This window comes from Thunnus thynnus, chromosome 19 (assembly GCF_963924715.1).
Source record: "Thunnus thynnus chromosome 19, fThuThy2.1, whole genome shotgun sequence".
Lineage (NCBI taxonomy): Eukaryota > Metazoa > Chordata > Actinopteri > Scombriformes > Scombridae > Thunnus > Thunnus thynnus.
Window position 1 is genome coordinate 6445996 of NC_089535.1, and position 15509 is coordinate 6461504.

Here is a 15509-nt window from a genome sequence, read left to right on the forward strand (position 1 = left end):
TTTCCAAAATGACCACCAGCACACTTATTAGAGGGCCTGAATTTAGAGATTGAGACCATAATGACTCGTTGAAAAAAATTATTGACTTACTATTTCTAAAGAGAAGTTGGCGCTTTTTGAATGGGAGTCAGTTGGAGCATCTAGTGGCCATCAGTGGAACTGCACTTTAAGGTAAGTCCACAGGAAATGATAACCTGACTGCTAACTACCTGACCAGCACCAAACAGCAAATAGATACAGTTAGTTGTTGTTAATTGACTTGCAGGTGAATATAGTGGAGCATTTAGCAGCCAAAGAGTCAGATATTTCCCCAAAAACTGAGCTAAAACAGACTGATAATGTTGCTCCATATCAGCTGGATGTGGAACTAAGCAACTGTTTGCTAACAAGTTCAACATATCAACTATAAACATGTGAGTGTTGTGTTTACAGGTCATTTCTGCTGCCCCCATGTGGCCAGAAATACCAGTTAATGCAGGTTAAAAAGTGGTCCACTTCACTATGTTCACTTCAACCAAACAGGATTCATTTGTGTTGAGGTTCACTGACCAACCACTTCATCACAACATCATCACATCATTGCTGTGTCTCTGATTGTGGCCTCACTTCTTACTCAAAATACAAAACTCTTTTTTCCAGATTCAGCATCTTGCTCACATCACTCTTTGGGCTCAATATGTGTTGTCTATTGATAAATAATCAATTAATCTTTTAAATAATTGACAGGTTTAGGCTCAGAATTTAGGTTTTTTAGGGTGAGCTTAATCGAAAATGAAAAGTTAGTTGATGCCCTTGTTGTTTTATAGGTTATTTTGGTAGATTTATCTTATCTTATCTTATCTTATCTTATCTTATCTTATCTTATCTTATCTTATCTTATTTTATCTTATCTTATTTTATCTTATTTGCAATTGAGTATTTTTAGAAACTTGTATTGCTATTGTTAATTTCACATAGAGTGCTTAGACATTGTCATTTTTAATACATTTTGACAATTTAACACATTATGGACATGTGTTATTCAAAGGATAAGATGTTGCATACAGCTGCATATGGAAAAATACAAGATACACACAATATACATTAATCTTCATATGTCCATACACTTACAAATACACTATTGTACCCCTGGTACATGGAGTATAATAATTCAAGTCCTGCATTCAAAATGTTACTTGAGTAAACGTGGATAAATATTATCAGCAAATTGGGGCTAATTTTATGGTTGAATTTAATCATATTTTTGTATGAAAAATCTTAATCTGTGAAGTAGTAGCTCTCAGATGGATGCAGTGGAGTAAAAAGTACACTATTTGCAACTGAAATGTAGTCAAATAGAAGAATGAAGAATCATAGCATAAAATGGAAAGTGCAAGTATTCCTACAACACTTGAGTTGATACTTCAACCACTGATTATATAAAAGTCTGAATGCAGGACTTTTACTTCCGTTTAAATATTTTTTGCATTGTTTTGTTGATGTTTTTAGGGTACTCGAGTTAAAATATTTGAATACTTGATGCACCACTGTTGTGTTGTAGTTGCTGTACTGTGAGGACACTAGGGCCGCACGGACACCGAGGCTGAAGGCAGGTTATGAAGTTCAGAGGCCGACATCTAACTAACTATCCACCGCTCGGACTCCAAGTCCCTCGGCAGCTATTTAAGCGGTCAACAGATGCAATATTGCGTATGTATGTACCGTGTACACTGTTCAAACTTGTATTCCCCATTATTTTTAACTTCACATTAAAGGACAAAACATCGTGGCTTTAAGACATGAGTGGACTGTCAACAGAGGAAAGTGCTGTTCCCAATGGACCACGAAAGGTAGGAGCTTCTAGTGGAATAACTTGGAACAAAGTTGAACTTTAATGCATATAATTGTTCATATAGGGTAATTCATGTTAACACAACTGTCACACATCTTTTAATCCTTAATGAGCCAAAAATTAAATTGTAATACTGCAATAAAATTTACGCGCGTAATGGAGATATGGAGCAGAGTATGTGGACGAGAGAGTGTGGAGTGATGACAGGAAAAATTCTATTTTAGAGCACAATTTTTGTCCTCTAGCATTACATATAGTGTTATTTTGTCCGGCAGTTCCTACTAAATGGTTCTCAATGATGAAAATAGATATGCTTCACACTTTGCTTTTTATTTCCAAAGAAAAGTAAACAACTCTAAAGCTCAAGAACTTAAGAAAAACATATCTGGGGTTGATTTCTATGACTAAAATAAAAATGTGTTCTTAAATTGTGCATGTATGTGCTTAAACAGTATCAAAACGGTTGGATGATATGGTGATCATGGTAATATGCTAATATGGTCATTATAGCCTAGTTGTTGACAGCTTTTGTCAACTTGCTGAAATTTGTAATTGTGGTCTGCCAGGCTATACACACACACAAAAATAGGTGCTGTAGGCTTAAATGTTTGAAAAGAACTAGAGACAATTTCACAGCTATGATAGTGATCTCTGACATGTATGAGGATGTTTTGGGGCATGTACAGTTTATGTTCACTAGACTGTGCTGGTTTGACAGAGAGCTGGTTACTATTTACAGTTTGGACACCAGTTAATAAATGTATGAGGCCTGCCACCAGGGGGCGGTCTGCAGTCTCAACAGGAGATATTTTAATAGTGCTGAGCATGCTAAATAAGATCTCTAATGCACAGTGTACTCATATACAAATTAATCAGAGAGACAACTGAGGATATGGTTTACCTTCTTTACCTTAATGCTACAGTGCAGCTCCTATAATGTGGCTTTTTTTTATCTTTCATTTTGTACATTTGAGTTATAGACAGTGTTCGGACTACTTTTCCATCTCTTATTTCTAGGGTATCTGTCCCAAGGGATCCACAGAGAGTCAATAAATCAAATCTGACTCTTTGTATGGTTATGTGGCTCATGTGGCTAAACTGTGGATGAAGTGATGCTGACAGTCTGTTCAGTGTCACTCACTGAAATTATATGCTTTGCTAAAATCCCAACCAAGCCAGGCCTGCTCCTACATGCAGTGTTAAAGTGCTTCTCTGAACTCTGTTCAAGGCAGAAAACATTATATTATAGAAAAAAATCTTTTAAGTTTTAAGACATACTTCTGTTTCCTGACAGATGAACTGAGTTTAGTGATAGGTAAATTTCACAGGTTGCTCCAGTGTTTCCTGTGATGCTGAGAAGATATTTTAACTTTATAACAGATCTTTCAAAGCTTAATATGTTATAAATAACTTTATTAATGGTTTATTAGAGACATTTATTAAGATTTTATATATAGTAATACGCCAAAGACGCAAACATTTGGATTGTAAGGTTGTGTAAAATCAGTTTGGCCGGTGTATCTTCCATTTTTTAACAACTTACTAACATTTACAACTACGGGTTGGGTGGATATTAGATAGTAAAAAAACCCATGAACTTTATTAACAATTTACAAAAATGTATAACTGTATGCTTGAAGGCTAATTAGACATCAAGTACAACATTATTTAACCTGCTTTAACTGATTTATTGGCCACTAGGAGGCAGCAGAAACAATCTTTAAACACAACACTGACAGTCTTTTTTTATGGTGGACATGTTAGCAAACATTTGCTTTTTAACACATCCAGCAGTTACGGAGCAACATTATCATTCATGTGGAGACGTGTTTGTGGTATTCACTCTCCTTTTAGCTCTGTTTTTGTTCTCCACCAACTCCTGAGGGAAATATCTGGCTCTTTAGCTGCTAGACACTCCTCTATGTTCACCAGCTAGTCGATAACTATGTCTGTCTGGTTCTGAGCATGTAGTGTAGAGGGAGTTTATCAGAGCTTTTCACTAAAAACAGATAAAGGTTCAAGGATAACTTTATTGTCAGTTTCAAACCACACACTCAAGAGGTTCACAGCAGAATGAAATGACTTTACCTGGCTCACTGACAACAAGCAGTTAACAGCAATACAGATATAATTACCAAGCTAACCCATGTGAATATATATATATATATACATAATCTTACACAGCCAGACAAATATAATAGATAACCAGACAATTATAAATCAACAGCTAAACAGTAACAAAGTGGCCGAACAACACACAGACAAGTCAGGTATAGTTGTATCAGCACAATAAGAATGCTAAAAGCTAAATGCTAAAAATACTGTGAGGAGTATATTACACAGAAATAAAAGCTGTATTTATTGTACATACAGTAGGTGTTTGAGTTCAGGATGGTTTGGGGAGATGTCTGCTGTGGCTGGAGATGATGGTGATGAGAGTGAATCTAAACAATAAAGTTGTAGGCTGTAAAAAAAAAAAACCAAAACTACTGTCTAAAAGACACTGAAATGCTCCACTCATAACTGGGAAACAGGCGTCACTGTCCACGTACTTTATTCCTGTTTCCTTTGACTTTACACATGTCCATATACCTCTTTGAGGGGTCATCGCTGAGTAAAGAAAGGTCACAGTTAAAGCAACAATTAATCAAAACTATTTGTTCCAATTCATAAACTCAGCATTATTAGTATGTGGTACCTTACAGTTAAATTAATCTACAGCTTAGCTGATTGTCTAATTGTCTTAATTGATTCATGAACTATTAATTAACTATTGATTCATCATTTAAGTATCATTTTTAAGCAAACAGGCATCTGTAGTAAAAAGGGTATCTTGAGTATTTTTTGACATTTTATTCAGACAAACGATTAATTGATGAATAAAAAAAAACAATAGGAAGATTAATCCATAAAGAAAATAATCATCAGTTGTGACCCCTGTCCTCTTTATTATGTCACAATCTTGGTGCTTATGATTCCCTTTTAAAACCTAACAGTATTGTCATAGGTCAGATGTCAGTGGGTCACCCTGAGCACACAGTTCACAATTTTGGCAGAACAGATAAGATTATTTCTGACTATTTTTACACTATGTGCTCAAGAAATCTAAATAAAGTTGAAAGAGAAGACAGTACGTGTTTTTCTACCATTTATTATTTTTTCTATCATAATTCAGCATAGTGAGGTTTTAAATGACCCGTGGAGTCAGAGCAAAGCCTCTGGGGAGACTTGAGGGTCATGATGGAGAGAAGTGATATAATGTTAGTGTGACAGAGAGAGGGAGGGAGGGAGAGAGAGAGAGAGAGAGAGAGAGAGAGAGAGAGAGAGAGAGAGAGAGAGAGAGAGAGAGAGAGAGAGAGAGAGAGAGAGAGGAGATGGACCGTGGCCAATGATCAGCAAGCAGAATAACTAAAGTAGAGACACAGAAGAGGTTTCATAAAGCCAGTTACTCCCAACAGGCCTAAAATGCGAGCATGTCACAGAGGATGAGCGAGGATGAGATACAAAGCCGGATATGAAGCAAGAAGTGTATAAGAGCAGCCAGGTGATCCAGTCCATTTATTAATTTTAGTCATTAGTCCGGGTCATTTCATTGATGCGCTAGCGGGCGGTGCAGGCCATCAGCAAGGTTTAGATTATAGCCTGGAACACGTTTGTCCTAAATATGACATCGAAATCCAAGATCCTACAATAGCGGCGGCAGAGGAGGAACCGGATTCACGGGACGCATGAATTAAAGAATCATCCACACCTCACGTTTCCGTCCCTTAATGTGCTCAACCGGAGGTGTGTGGAGGAGAGAGCGACTTGAGCCCGCAGCCGATGCCCGGAGAAAACAGCAGCCTGTGTGCAGGCAGCTGTGGAAGACAGGAAGGTGGTACCAAAGTGTCGGTGTTTATTATCTGGGATCTGACTCCGGAGGCGCGTCGCTGAGGCATGGGCTGCGCTCCCAGTATCCACGTCTCTCAGAGCGGGGTGATCTACTGCCGAGACTCAGACGAATCCAACTCCCCCCACCAGACCACCACCATCTCTCAGGGCACCGCGGCCACGCTACACGGGCTCTTCATCAAGACCGATGCGGCCGAGACCATCCCCTCCGTCATCACCTACCAGAGCCGGCACTCGCGCAACAACTCGTGCCGGGATCGCAAGGAGAACAGCGGGGGACACATCCGCATCGAGGCCGAGACGCAGACCAGCCACACCAGCGTCAAGGTACGGTTAGTGGTGGGGCGCGTTGGAATAAAAACCAAAAACGATGCACAGTCACAGCATCATCACCAGGGTCGTGAGTGAAAATCACATGTGAGGAGGCCTTTTTTGTTTGTTTGTTTTGTTTGTTTGTTTGTTACCAGCGGAGGCCCAAGCCTGTCAAATTACAATTCTGTAATGACTGTAGTTCAATCAGTCTCCTCGTATTCACTGCAGCCTGCAATTAGTGTTTCAATAGTGATAATAATTGACTGTGTTAGCCTACATGTGATGACAGTGGTGTGTGTTAGTAAAACATCAGATATGATTCACTACTCACACTGTGGCATATTTCTCCTTAAGATGCATGTATGACAGGAAGAATAACAGAGTCAGTTATTTATGGATAAAAATGATGCAGTTTAGCAAGGATCTGGCTTTAAGTGGACTGTAAAGAATACAACATGTATGTCCTGTGATTGTCTGGCAGGGTTTTATTTCTCTGAAGAGGTCAAAACTTGTAGTATAAAGAACAACTTTAACAATAAACTGTGTTGCATGGGGACTATTTCCCTTCTCCATGTACCTTGGAAGTACAGGTGAAGTTGTGCCAGAGATCCCTACTTTGCATTTTCAGTCACTATCAGCTCTCTCATGAGGCAGTAAACTCTAAATGTAAGCTATAACAAAAGATTGTTTACAGATTGTTGTTTGTTATCCCTAAGCGCAGCCCTACAGCCTCTGGGCAAAGGTTCTCAGAGGCTGAACGTATTGTCAGATGAGCGAAAATGTGCATCCAATATGGTTAGTAAGGAACAAACAAAGAAAGCGTGCATCAAAGTGGCTTGTGGTTTGACAACTTGTGTCCATCCCTTAAATTAAGTTAACCGCTTAGCCGGTTATGGCGTTGCGCTGAAGTTATAACAATAAAGAAGAATTATTTTCCCTTTTTATGGCATCCCGCAGATTTGCCTTGAAGTTAAAAATCATCAAACTTAATTTATTAACCAAATTAATAAGCTACAAAACAAAAATCAAGTTGTTTGACAAGCTTTCAACCACTTCTCAAGGTCGTCCTCAGCGGGTGAGCTTTGTGGTTAAAAATCAGCGACAGTATCTCCATGACAAAGAAAAGTGTGGAAAAAGCTAAAAAAGTTGACTTTGAGTTAAGGGATGGGTTCACAATATTTCAAGTCTGTCTTAAAACAACAGTCAGGAGCCCAAATGAATGTTGAAACAGGTTTTTATTTCCATAATCATTCCTCCTGTTCATACTGACATTTAAAGATCCCTTCATAATGCACTTACAAAGTGTTGATGTGGGTGATGGGGGACAAAATCCACAATCCTCCTTCTGTGTAAAAATGTATTCAAAAGTGTATCTGAAGCTAATATGAAGCTTCAGCCGTCCAAATTATCTTTCAACGTTACAGTACTTTTAGTGCCAAAGTTCCTCTTATTGTTACTTCCACCGCAGCTCAACAGGGAAACACTGTCTGAGGAAACACAAAGAGGAAATTTGATGCTAAAAAGAGTAAATGTGGCAGATATCCATTTGATATGACTAACTCAGACTGTTGAAGCCTCATATAAGCTTCACATCAAGTTGTATTTTTGCAGAAAATGACTGTGTGGAGACGCTGTGGATTTTGGCCTCCATCACTTCCATTGAAAGCACATTTGAAGGATCTTTTAAAAGCCAGTATGAACAGGAGGAATGATTACAGTGAGGAAAACCTCTTTCACTTTTCATATGGACACCTGACTGTTGCTTTAAGACACGTGAAAGATTGTGAATCTAACCTTTTAAGGTTTTTTTATTTTTTTGTCAAAGTACTGTCTACAAGACAACTTTAGCACTAAAAAATCAAGTTAGATATTTATACATTTAACATGGGAGATGTTCTTCACTTAATATACCAAATTTAAGTTATTAGTTATTAAATAAATATATGAAATGTGAGTTTTGAGAACATCAAAGTGAAAACTGAGAGTAGCCCAGTCATGACAAACAGTCAGAATGAAGATCAGAAACTTGTGGAGTTGTGTACACGTCTTATCATATTATTTGTGTATTTTTTTACTTGTTGATGGATCCCTCTCATGAGGGAGCATGTGAACAGATACTTCTTCATATTTATGATTGAACCCTAGAGGATGTAGCTGTGTTTTGTTAGGAAGTAGTGTAGCAGATGATCATGTCATCAGGCCCTCAGAACAGATTAACCCATTCAAGCATGAATGAGATTTGGATAATATTACAAAATGTAACAGACATACTGGAAGATTGAAACAACAAACATTTGATTTTTGTAAAGGTAGTTTATACTTTTAGATCTTTGTTTAATAAAACTGGCTTTATTTGACATTTGTGGATCGTTTTTTTTGAAATATTGTGTAATTTCTTGAGAGGTTTAAGTCTCATGCTCTTAAATTCTCACTTTTCATTATTTTTTTGGCATATTCTTGTCTTGTTTGGTCCTAATATGGAAGAAAATTGGCGCGATATGAGTCATTGGATTGAATGAAAATATTTAGTCATCCAAACAGGATGCTTTTCATCATCAGCAGTACTCATACAACATGTTGTAGTAGCGTAATAATATTTAAGTCCAGCCAGAAGGTTGCAAGTAGAAGTATATCTGACATTTTGGCGTGATTTAGGATCACCTCTCTTATCCGTGATCAGCGCTGCTTTAGCAAGAGGTTCATCTGGGAGTAGTCAAGAATTAAATTAGTCCGTCTACAGAGAACAGGCCTTTCGATTCCAAATTTTAAACTGTACTTTCAAGCCTTCCAGTTTTGTTCTATAACAAACTTGTTTAATTCCTCAACGACCCCATGGGTAGACAGGGAAACCAGTATTATAACACCAGTTCCTCTCAAGGAGATAGTATATACAGACCTATCTCTTATGCAGTGCAAACAGAAATTCGGTCCATTAATAGCCCGAATCATTTCTGTTTGGCGACATTTTGAAAACCTGAATAAATGGACAACAAAATGGCACAGAAAAACCCCAATTTTTCATAACCGTCTATTAAGAACAGATGACATCCTTTTTCCCTATCCCTGTGGGGAAAATCAACCGTTTGCTGCCTCGGTGATATCATAGATGGTAGAGGTTTAAGATCATTTCAAGACCCGCAGAATGCATATAACCTCCCAAGTAATTCTCTCTTTATGTACTTACAGCTTAGATCCTCTCTGTCGTCTGTAGGAATTTCTGGGGATTCCCGAACTCTAGATCATCCACTTTATGACCAGATTGAGACATTACTTAAACTTCCAAAAACATCATGTTATAAAATTTTACAGAGTAGAACACTCACACCTCCAGGGATTACACAAGCCTGGAGCACAGACCTCTCAGTGTCTGGGAAGACCATAAATTGGAGTAGAGTCTGGGGGACTCTTATCTTTTCATCCCGTAGCTTGAATGATCAACTAATACATTTTAAATGCATCCATAGGTTTCATTTGACTCCAGTGAACACACATCATATATAAAAAACAACACCAAACTGTAGCTTCTATATGTCAGATTCGATAGGAACTTATCAGAAACGTCTCCGGCTCGCTGGTTGTACAGCCGCAAAGAAATTGCTGGCATTAAGATGGCAGCTCCTTCATTCTCTATTGATGAATCAATGGTCTTACAGTCTATTAGACGTTTGAATCATGCAATATTCATCATCAAATTAAACAGAGCTAGTATAGATACCACCGAGGCTCGGGAAAGTTATATAGAAATGGTGCTAGATTATTTATTTCTCTTTTTAATTTAAATGTTATATATTAATATTTGAAAATAGTGTATGTAGATTATATGTGTTTGTATATGTGTGTATGTATGGTGTGTATATGTGTGTGCATGCATGTACAGTATAGATAGATAGATAGATAGCATTTTCTGTCTTTTACTGATTAAAATCGGGAAAAAATAATAATAATAATATTTAAGTCCAGTGATTTTATACCTTTTATAGATGTGTATCATGAGTTCAGGGTGCCACAGACAGTGTGTGTGTGTGTGTGTGTGTGTGTGTGTATGTAGAGTGCGTTGGTTTGTCAGCTGTTCCTTCGCTCCCCCTCAGTTCCTCTCTATCTCCGAGGACGAAGCGAGGATCAATGATACCATTTATTATTAAAATCATCTGCCTTTCCCTGCAGGATCTTGATAATCTGCCATGGTGTTGATCACGCTCCCATGTGTGTTGGTGTGTGTGTGTGTGCATGTTTTATAAACACAAGTCATTTGTTTACCCCTCTGGTCAGTGCAGCAGGAGTGTGAACAGTCACATGTGAAGGAGCTGATGCTGGTGGCCCGTACAGATATGCCTACAGGGCCTCCTACACAGTTAGCGACTTATAAGAATATACAGACGAGAGCCTGAATTGGCAGTTCATCAGTGTCGTCGTAACAACCTCTCATCTGGACGTACAAAAGTTCAATGATCATCGACAACACAGGTTGTGTGTTCGGAAAAAGAGATGAGAGCAAACCGATCAAACCAAGCCCAATTAACATAGTTCTTCTAGGATGACACTATCTTTCTAGAGATTATCTTTGTTTATTTGTTTATTTTTGGGGGGAAAAAAGTACGTGATAAAATAGCAAATATGCAGGACAAGTGATAAAATACATGAGAAAACATAAAGTTGCACGTCAGCAACAAATAACAGTAGGAGAATACCAACGTCATGATGACAACAAACATAAGTTATGCTGGTTGGAGATGATGTCTAGATGAACACACATCTTAACACACAGTCAAGGGGCAAGAATACTACACAGTAATGAAGACGAGCGTCTGAAGAGTATAACAGTGTAGATTCTAGTACAAGAGTTTTGAAAGGAAAAGAGGTGTTAAGATTCAGCTTAAAGCAGGCTCAGCAAGATGATATTAAGATGACCTATAAAGACTTTCCGATTTTAAATTTTTGTTTTCACAAAGTTGAATGTTTGCAAAGCCTGAATCATAAATGACATGTAGACGTTTTCTTTTATATATTTACAAATGATTCTTACACTTTTTTACTCTTCAGACGCTCATCATTGTCTGTTAAGATCTGTGTTCATCTAGACATCATCTCCTTACCATAACAGATAATTCATCTCGTTGGCACACATCACTAGAGCAGTAACATGCACAATAATACAGTTTGAACGGTACATGGTGTAACTATCTCTTGTGCTATTTGAACCCGTGCTACAGAAACATGTTCTGATCTTTTTTCTCCCCGTTTTCATCCACACTGAACCAGCGTTTTTCACAATTTAAAATGTATATTTTCAAAAACTCCCTCCAGAGTGATACATCTGAATCTGTTTTCATGTGGAGAGGGAAAAATTTGCTTTAGGAAATGTTAGCGTATGTCTGTTCAGACATAGTCTGTGGGCTTTTTAGCTGTTGCCTCTGATCCACTATGAGCATCCTCAAAATCCTGAATAAAATCCTGAAGAGGGCTGGACCCATCCTCAACTTAATGATGTGGCCAAGAGCAGGGGGGGACAGGAAATAGCGTGGGTAAACATAAACTATGTTAGCTAGCATGGCTTACGTACCAACACCAACACCAAAGCTCCACAAAGTTGTGAATTGTACAACATTTTTCTCAAACATTTCATCATGTCATTAACCTCTGTCACTGTCTTTACACTGCTGCTAGTATCAGTCTGCAGTGCAGTTATGAAAACAAGAATATAAACAAACAATACTTCCTGAATGAGATGTCAGTCCCTCCCTCCCCTCTCTTGTGATTTCACAAGTCAAAGTTCAACGAGATTGTGCAAAGCGTAAGAGGTGGGTCAGTCTGTGACAGGAAGCAAATGTGTCTCTCCCTGTTCCACATAGACATGAACGGGAAGAGAATTTCAGTGTGACTGCAGCATTACAAGGAACTGCTGAACTGATAGCTCAGACCACACTGTGTTGGTTTTCTGGAGCATATTTCTGAATCTATAAGTGTTTAACAGTGAACCCGTCGACTGTAAATGGATGCATTTTTTGTCAAAGTTATGATCATTTGTCATCATTATTGATGTTATTGTTATTTCTGAATTATATGAGCACCTTTTTTTTAAATCAGTTTTCATTTCATTTGCTTTATAGCTTCAAAATCATCTGTAACAGTCATCAAAGTAAATAGAAGTGAAAATAAACAAGTTCTCCCGCTCTCTGGTTATCTGGTTGCTTTAACTGGAGACTCTAACTTGAACCAGCTACTAAAAAATCTCACTTTCTCACAGTCAGTATAATACAGGTGATGTCACCATTAACCTGTATTAATGTTTATTATGTTTAATTTGTCAGATGATGCTGTGATCATAGAGTAATTTAATGCCGACAGTCCAGCTGCAGCAAAGAAAACAACTTTTTCTGTTCTCCCGCCATAATGTAAACTAACTTGTCATCTTTATAATCTAACATCATCGTAAACAGTGAAAACACCTTCAAAAGAGTACATTAAACATGCCGTAAATGTGTTACGCTGATTGCATTCCGAAGAATAAACAGCAATGAAAGCAATGTTTAATCTGTATCATCACAATGTGTATACAGTGTGCAATGACATTATGTACCTGGGACCTAGTAAGTAAGGGTTTATTTATCGAGGGCCTTTCAAGACAAGTGCTTCACAGAAACAAAGACAACAATTTCTAAAATAGTCCTCTGAGGTGGAGAATATAGTGTCAGTTTTTTTTATAAGAGGGATTCCCCCCCCCCCTCTAGAAAAGAAAACCAAAGAATCCCACACACTGTCCATCACTTGAACTCACTTTAATAAAACTTAACTTTTTGGTCTTCGTCTCATTTCATTTGAATAATATTAAAAGTTGTTAAAAGTGATCAAATCACTGTTTTATGCTTGTTCAACAGTCTGACGAAAAAAAGGAAAAATATATAAATAACGACGACTTATCTGGGAGTTCAGCTATTGAGACCCTGCTGTATGTAAGTGCTGGTGGAGAGCAGCAGAGGACACAGTAGAGTTTTTTTTTTAATGTGACAGTGTTAGCTGTGATGAATTTGTGTCATCTGAAAAATGACAACAAAGAAAAGATTCAACAGTTTAGTATTATTTTAGAGTTAGTGTGGATGAAGATCTGTATGAAAATGACCTGAAAACAGCAGCTTCTTAGTGCGGATGTAGTCTGGGTTTGGATATAAGAGGGAGGTGTGCTAGAGCAGGAATGTCACCCAGGCTGTGAAGTGGAAAATAGTTTGAATGTTGGACTGGAATAACTGTTTACATGCACGGAAGTTCCTGTAGGTGTGTGTTTAAATGCATGTTATCTCATTCGAGTGAAGTCTAAATTTATGTTGTGCACAGTCATGTTTCCATGCTCTTTTTTGGAAGTGAGAAATGATGTGGTAAAGAGGAATGATCGGTACTCCGGATGCTGATTTTTGACTACTAAATGTTGACTTTTACATCTCAAATTGTGGATTTTATCTAGAAAATGATAATCCGCAGGTTGGGAAAAGTATTTACTTTACTGAACATAAAGCAGCATTCAGCCTTTTTGAGATTAATATGGACACTGGAGATTTTTCACCAGGATCAGGCTGGATACTTTTAGACTTGAACACAGTCTGTATTCAAAATTTGTTCAAATTAGATCCTTCAATCCACCTGATTTGCATGTTTAGACTAGAGCCTGATCAATAGACTTTCACGGCCAATACCAATATCGTATTTGAGTGTTTACATAAACACATAACAATCTCAGAAGTTTTTGATTTGTACACTTTAAATTTGGTTATTTGTGATGAACATACAGTATGTCCTGAGTGGGACATTTTACAGTTGAACAGTCTCAGAGGTTCACTTATCAAACCACATCAAAGGTCCAGTAAGGGTGCATTAAATAATGATGTTTCACTACAAAAATTCCAGAATTCTGTATATGAACGGCATTTTTATTAAACGTGACACCTTTGTTGTGTAACCGAGTCTTTAAACTTGAGCATAAAAAGGTGTGATGGCCAAGTGGAGACACTGGTGTAAGTGTCCATTAATGAGTTCTTCATTGTAGTCATTGTCAAAAATATTTGATTTTACAATTATTCTGCTGGAGTCTTGATATCATGACTTTAACTGGTTCAGTTTTGTGGTTCTTACGTCTGTATTCTAGGGATAGTTTTGTTCAAAATTGGCATGTTTGGTATCAAAGTCGTGTTTTACATTCTTCAAATGAACACATTTTCCTCAGTCAGCTCATCCTTAAACACACGACTTTAACTGTCAACGTTTCTTTTTTTGTAGTTGCTATTGTTTTTTTTATTTACTTTATCAACCAGAGATCCTACATCCAACAGCAGCCTTGCTAACTGAAGTGACTGTCACTCAAAAGTGATCTGCGTCAGGTTGTGATAAAATTTTATTCCTAGTCCGGACTGAATTGTTATTTGATTCCAATACGGACCAGAGTCCGTCTGTCAAGTGTGTATAGTCTAAGGAAATATCAGCTGATGCGTTGGTCTAGCTCTCCTTTGGAGCAACTTCAAACAGAGAGGGTCAATCACGGTTGCTGGATTACTGTGTTAAATGCAATAATTGCACATTCTCTCATAATGTTGAGAAGAAAATGTTAGAGTAGGAGCTCCTTTGCACTATAATTTGTAATTATTTTCAACAATGAATGCTAAAAACCCATATAAAAAGGGGGATTTGAACAACTACTGTCACTATGTACAGTAATGGCCTCTACAGTGTGCTGTTATTGGCAACGTGATCATCAAATTTGAAGGTTGCAGTAAAGAAACCTGCTCACATGGCAAAGTTAACCAGCATCAAAATATGAGTTGATCAATGTGAGTTTATCACAGACCTCGTAGTGGGGAAAGAAGTCTAAATGATAAGGAAGATGATAACTGTAGCCGTGCGCAGACTGAGGCTCGACAGGAAGGCCACCTGCTCGGCAGATAAGATGTTCTGAGACCTTGTTGCAAGGACGGTGATTCATGTAAACACCAAGGCCCGCTGTTAATGATGAGGAATATCATACAATGAAAGCTGACTGCTTGGCATTTAACTGGCAATATACAAAATAAATCAAATAACATTTCACCACTGGTTCATATACAATGAAAATGACATAATGCATAGGATCAGGGGAGGATTTAGCCACGCTCTGAAGGCTGCAATAACGTCATCGTTTCTGATTCTGAGTTTTAAAGTTAGAGCCACACACACAAGGTCAGGTCTAGATGAGAAACACACCCCTCTTCGTCACTTACTCACAATGATTAGACATTGGCATGTGGTTAAGTGAAAACAACTTTTTCTGTTCTCCCGCCATAGTGTAAACTAACTTGTCATCTTTATAATCTAACATCATCGTAAACAGTGAAAACACCTTCAAAAGAGTACATTAAACATGCCATAACTTTGTTACGCTGATTGCATTCTGAAGAACAAACGGCTCCAAAAAATGTGCAATGAAAGCAATGTTTAATCTGTATCATCACAATGT

The 15509-nt window shown here is 37.8% G+C and overlaps 1 protein-coding gene across 2 annotated transcripts in view; it reads left to right on the forward strand.

The window, feature by feature from the left end:
* Positions 1 to 1601: 1601 nt before the first annotated feature.
* pde8b (phosphodiesterase 8B) overlaps positions 1602 to 15509 on the forward strand; it is a 54965-nt gene continuing 41057 nt past the window's right edge. The window contains exon 1 of one of the 2 annotated variants that reach the window (XM_067573642.1): positions 1602 to 1829. In XM_067573642.1, the coding sequence (XP_067429743.1) occupies positions 1779 to 1829 (51 nt within the window). In that variant the 5' untranslated portion in view covers positions 1602 to 1778. Of the gene's footprint in view, positions 1830 to 5165; positions 6050 to 15509 lie in introns of those variants that run through there. The other variant, XM_067573641.1, reaches the window with a different exon arrangement.